General features: G+C 46.7%; 1 protein-coding gene across 1 annotated transcript in view; it reads right to left on the bottom strand.

Moving 5' to 3' along the window:
* Positions 1-2,233: 2,233 nt before the first annotated feature.
* LOC134980865 (C2 calcium-dependent domain-containing protein 4C-like) overlaps positions 2,234-6,244 on the bottom strand; it is a 50,725-nt gene continuing 46,714 nt past the window's right edge. Inside the window, exon 2 of the mRNA XM_063947858.1 lies at positions 2,234-3,418. Within this exon, the coding sequence (XP_063803928.1) occupies positions 2,234-3,370 (1,137 nt within the window). The 5' untranslated portion in view covers positions 3,371-3,418. The remainder of the gene's footprint in view (positions 3,419-6,244) is intronic.

The raw sequence follows: 6,244 nt of genomic DNA, 5'->3' as shown, positions 1-6,244 counted from the left end.
CAGTGAGGTCAGTGGCTGGAGAGGCAGTGGCTAGTATTTGAATCAGATTTACACACACATTTGGCGAATGATGGCATTATATAAAGGTGCAGCTGTGGCCTATGCTGCCCACAGGGGGGAGTCAGGCCGCACTGAACCTGTGCCATACAGTCTGCGCCATGCAAGTGAACAGTGATAATGATAATTGATATGGCAAATTAACTACATGATAGACTAATTCACCCCTACACTATGGCCCTCATTCCGAGTTGTTCGCTCGCTAGCTGCTTTTAGCAGCCGTGCAAACGCTAGGCCGCCGCCCTCTGGGAGTGTATCTTAGCTTAGCAGAAGTGCGAACGAAAGGATCACAGCATTGCTACAAAAAAAGATTGTGCAGTTTCTGAGCAGCTCGAGACTTACTCCTAGCTAGCGATCACTTCAAACTGTTTGGTTCCTGTTTTGACGTCACGAACACGCCCTGCGTTCGGCCAGCCACACCTGCGTTTCCCCAGGCACGCCCGCGTTTCTATCTGACACGCCTGCATTTTTACACACACTCCCCAAAAACGGTCAGTTACCACCCAGAAACACCCACTTCCTGTCAATCACTCTGCGGCCAGCAGTGCGATTGAAAAGCGTCGCTAGACCTTGTGTGAAACTGCATCGGCTTTTGTGAAAGTACGTCGCGCGTGCGCATTGAGCCGCATACGCATGCGCAGAAGTGCCGATTTTTAGCCTGATCGCTGCGAACAACGGCAGCTAGCGATCAACTCGGAATGACCCCCAATATACATTATATGGAGGGAATATTCCCAAGCACTTGGTAGCTGCAAGGAGCGGATCTGCAGATAGGGGGGGCTACTGGCAGTGACTATCACCTCCTGCTTGTTTTACACGATCACCGGCTTCTGGCTACGACAAAACAGCCAGTCCACCTGCAATTGCGGTTAGCCACCAGCAGAGGGAGCCGGAGCACTGTGGACGGATTCCCGTGGATATTGGCCCTCATTCCGAGTTGTTCGCTCGGTATTTTTCATCGCATCGCAGTGAAAATCCGCTTAGTACGCATGCGCAATGTTCGCACTGCGACTGCGCCAAGTAACTTTACTATGAAGAAAGTATTTTTACTCACGGCTTTTTCTTCGCTCCGGCGATCGTAATGTGATTGACAGGAAATGGGTGTTACTGGGCGGATACACGGCGTTTCAGGGGCGTGTGGCTGAAAACGCTACCGTTTCCGGAAAAAACGCAGGAGTGGCCGGGGAAACGGTGGGAGTGCCTGGGCGAACGCTGGGTGTGTTTGTGACGTCAACCAGGAACGACAAGCACTGAAATGATCGCACAGGCAGAGTAAGTCTGGAGCTACTCTGAAACTGCTAACTCGTTTGTAATCGCAATATTGCGCGTACGTCGGTCGCAATTTTAAGAAGCTAAGATTCACTCCCAGTAGGCGGCGGCTTAGCGTGTGTAACTCTGCTACATTCGCCTTGCGAGCGAACAACTCGGAATGAGGGCCATTGTCTCCAGATATTCTGCAGTAAATGGACAAGCACCAGCAGAGAGAGTCTTTCCAATTGGGACGGTCCTAAACAGATTGTTCTAAAGAGGTGAATGAAAAACTTATCGCCCATGGTAACTATCCATTCAAAGTGATATATGTGTGCACACATCTTTTTCGGGACATTAATTAATTAAGGACATACTCATGCAAGCAGTGTCCGTAAATGCCGAGCTCATTGGTCTATCATTAATCTATGTGGACATTTTGAAGTCAGCTTATTAAAATCCAAGCCTCAGAGAATAAACGTAATTAAGTATATACATTTGTGTATGTGGAGCATTTACATTAAAGGCATCCACTATACACAATATGCATTTTTATGTATGTCAATTTTGCTGCAGCAATATATGTTAATAAAATATGATTTATGTGTTTTAAAATTTAATAGTAATTAGCCATTTTTTAATCATTTACTGATTATCTCCGATAAATGGTGGGGACAGCGCTACTGATTTCCTACAGAGGGTCACACCTGTGTGGGTAGTTTTTGGGGCTGTAAGAAACACACCCTTTCTGTCCTATATAACTGCACACACAAACCCCACAATTCTCATCTTAGTAAAAAAAACAGCATTGGTTTATTCAGACCTGAACATGTAATTTCCTTAACATTTGAAATCAATTTTAAAGTACAGACCATCCAACCAAAAATACCTCCCCCCCCATACCTCGCCCCCCCCCCGCAATAAATGATTACATTGGTAGAATGGCGGAAAGTTTCAGCTGACTGTGACCCAGCACATGGTCTCGCTTCATACCTGTCCCTCTGTTTATAACTTTCACCTTCAGGCTGAGATTGTCTGGGTCCCCTTTCTCGATGCCCTCAAAGAAAAAATCTTCATTAAAAATAGGATTCCTGCTCCGCCGGATGATGGTGCTTCTCTGCTTCTGTATCTTCCCTGGCAACAGGCACATCACCACACAGCAGCTGATGTTCTTGGGGTCTTGGTTGAAAGGGTAGACATTCTCCGCCATCACTAACTTCACCCTCAGACGTCCCAATTCTTTCACATACTCAACAGACAAGCGGAGCAGACCCCCTTTACTTAGCTGTACATCTGTCTCTTTGGTCAGTCGCTCCTGACAACAGATAAAGTCCAAGTGAAAAATAGGTGGAGGAACTAGATGGATCATAGAAGCTCTGGAGCTGGAGCGGCTTTCCCTGGAGGACAGATTGGGACTGGTGTCTGTTGAGCTTGCCTCCTCGGTGGACAAGGAGCTAGCCCGAGTCAAGTTCTTGACAGTCAGAGCGCGACAAAGGAGACGTTGCCTGCCAGAGACTTGACCAGAGCTCCCTACCAGCGACCGACTTAAAAGGGGTGAGCCATAGGGCGAGGATTCCGAAGATGATGTGGCGTCACTGTCCATTGCTCCATAATGAACCTGCTGGGTGCTGAGGTCATGGGAGGATGACTTCCAACTCAGTATAGAATCTGAATCTAGTGGGGAAAGCGGTTTTACCTCATAGGGTCCCTGTGTGTGGCACATCTGATGGAAGAGGGACTCCCGCCTGCGTGTGTGTGGGCTCTCAGACAGATAGGGAGTTGTCATGATGGTGGCAGCTAAGGCTGGATGATGCCTTTGATCTGGGGCTTCTGTCTCCTGCTCCACATCTTCCACCTGAATGACATGGCGGCTGGCTGATCTCAGTAACACCTTGGATGTGGCTCCGGATCCAGGCTCTGACATTTTCTTCTGAAGCCACATTCCAACATGGCTGCCCCCATCTGGAAATGATGACAGCTTAGGCGGTATAAAGAATGTAGGGATTTGATCTGGAGTGAGAATATTTGGACACGAGGCAAGTGCTTTCTTCTTGGAGCAAAACATTCCGGAGGAAGATGCTCCGATGATTTAATGACCAGTGTTAAGGTGATCCTAATGTGAAGAGATGAGAGAAAAAGATTCAGTTTACAGAACAGCATGAATAATGTGATCTTTGGAATAAACTTAATTTCTCCATGATCTCACTCTGCTTCCTGCACACACACCATAGTATGTTCTCCCTAATCACACATTTCTCCAGAATCTCACTCCGCTTCCTGTACACACACCATAGTATGTTCTTCCTAATCACACATTTCTCCAGAATCTCACTCCGCTTCCTGCACACACACCATAGTATGTTCTTCCTAATCACACATTTCTCCAGAATCTCACTCCGCTTCCTGCACACACACCATAGTATGTTCTTCCTAATCACACATTTCTCCAGAATCTCACTCCGCTTCCTGCACACACACCATAGTATGTTCTCCCTAATCACACATTTCTCCAGAATCTCACTCCGCTTCCTGCACACACACCATAGTATGTTCTTCCTAATCACACATTTCTCCAGAATCTCACTCTGCTTCCTGCACACTCACCATAGTATGTTCTCCCTAATCACACATTTCTCCATGATCTCACTCTGCTTCCTGCACACACACCATAGTATGTTCTCCCTAATCACACATTTCTCCAGAATCTCACTCCGCTTCCTGTACACACACCATAGTATGTTCTTCCTAATCACACATTTCTCCAGAATCTCACTCTGCTTCCTGCACACGCACCATAGTATGTTCTCCCTAATAACACATTTCTCCAGAATCTCACTCCGCTTCATGCACACGCACCATAGTATGTTCTCCCTAATAACACATTTCTCCAGAATCTCACTCCGCTTCATGCACACGCACCATAGTATGTTCTCCCTAATCACACATTTCTCCAGAATCTCACTCTGCTTCCTGCACACACACCATAGTATGTACTCCCTAATCACACATTTCTCCAGAATCTCCCTCTGTTTCCTGCACACGTACCATAGTATGTTCTCCCTAATCACACATTTCTCCAGAATCTCACTCTGCTTCCTGCACGCGCACCATAGTATGTTCTCCCTAATCACACATTTCTCCAGAATCTCACTCTGCTTCCTGCACACGGACCATAGTATGTTCTCCCTAATCACACATTTCTCCAGAATCTCACTCTGCTTCCTGCACACGCACCATAGTATGTTCTTCCTAATCACACATTTCTCCAGAATCTCACTCCGCTTCCTGCACGCGCACCATAGTATGTTCTCCCTAATCATACATTTCTCCAGAATCTCACTCCGCATCCTGCACACACACCATAGTATGTTCTTCCTAATCACACATTTCTCCAGAATCTCACTCCGCTTCATGCACATGCACCATAGTATGTTCTCCCTAATCACACATTTCTCCAGAATCTCACTCTGCTTCCTGCACACGGACCATAGTATGTTCTCCCTAATCACACATTTCTCCAGAATCTCACCCTGCTTCCTGCACACGCACCATAGTATGTTCTTCCTAATCACACATTTCTCCAGAATCTCACTCTGCTTCCTGCACACGCACCATAGTATGTTCTTCCTAATCACACATTTCTCCAGAATCTCACTCCGCTTCCTGCACGCGCACCATAGTATGTTCTCCCTAATCACACATTTCTCCAGAATCTCACTCTGCTTCCTGCACACGGACCATAGTATGTTCTCCCTAATCACACATTTCTCCAGAATCTCACTCTGCTTCCTGCACACGCACCATAGTATGTTCTTCCTAATCACACATTTCTCCAGAATCTCACTCCGCTTCCTGCACGCGCACCATAGTATGTTCTCTCTAATCACACATTTCTCCAGAATCTCACTCTGCTTCCTGCACACGGACCATAGTATGTTCTCCCTAATCACACATTTCTCCAGAATCTCACTCTGCTTCCTGCACACGCACCATAGTATGTTATTCCTAATCACACATTTCTCCAGAATCTCACTCCGCTTCCTGCACACGCACCATAGTATGTTCTCCCTAATCACACATTTCTCCAGAACCTCACTCCGCATCCTGCACACACACCATAGTATGTTCTTCCTAATCACACATTTCTCCAGAATCTCACTCTGCTTCCTGCACACGGACCATAGTATGTTCTCCCTAATCACACATTTCTCCAGAATCTCACTCTGCTTCCTGCACACGCACCATAGTATGTTCTCCCTAATCACACATTTCTCCAGAATCTCACTCCGCTTCCTGCACGCGCACCATAGTATGTTCTCCCTAATCATACATTTCTTCAGAATCTCACTCCGCATCCTGCACACACACCATAGTATGTTCTTCCTAATCACACATTTCTCCAGAATCTCACTCCGCTTCCTGCACGCGCACCATAGTATGTTCTCCCTAATCACACATTTCTCCAGAATCTCACTCTACTTCCTGCACACGGACCATAGTATGTTCTCCCTAATCACACATTTCTCCAGAATCTCACTCTGCTTCCTGTACACGCACCATAGTATGTTCTCCCCAATCACACATTTCTCCAGAATCTCACTCCGCTTCCTGCACACGCACCATAGTATGTTCTCCCTAATCACACATTTCTCCAGAATCTCACTCTGCTTCCTGCACACGCACCATAGTATGTTCTCCCTAATCACAAATTTCTCCAGAATCTCACTCAGCTTCCTGCACGCGCACCATAGTATGCTCTTCCTAATCACACATTTCTCCAGAATCTCACTCCGCTTCCTGCACGCGCACCATAGTATGTTCTCCCTAATCACACATTTCTCCAGAACCTCACTCCGCATCCTGCACACACACCATAGTATGTTCTCCCTAATCACACATTTCTCCAGAATCTCACTCCGCTTCCTGCACACACACCATA

The sequence above is a fragment of the Pseudophryne corroboree genome, chromosome 12 (genome assembly GCF_028390025.1).
Source record: "Pseudophryne corroboree isolate aPseCor3 chromosome 12, aPseCor3.hap2, whole genome shotgun sequence".
NCBI lineage: Eukaryota > Metazoa > Chordata > Amphibia > Anura > Myobatrachidae > Pseudophryne > Pseudophryne corroboree.
Note: the sequence above shows the minus strand (reverse complement) of the source record. Positions and strands in the feature narration are given on the sequence as shown.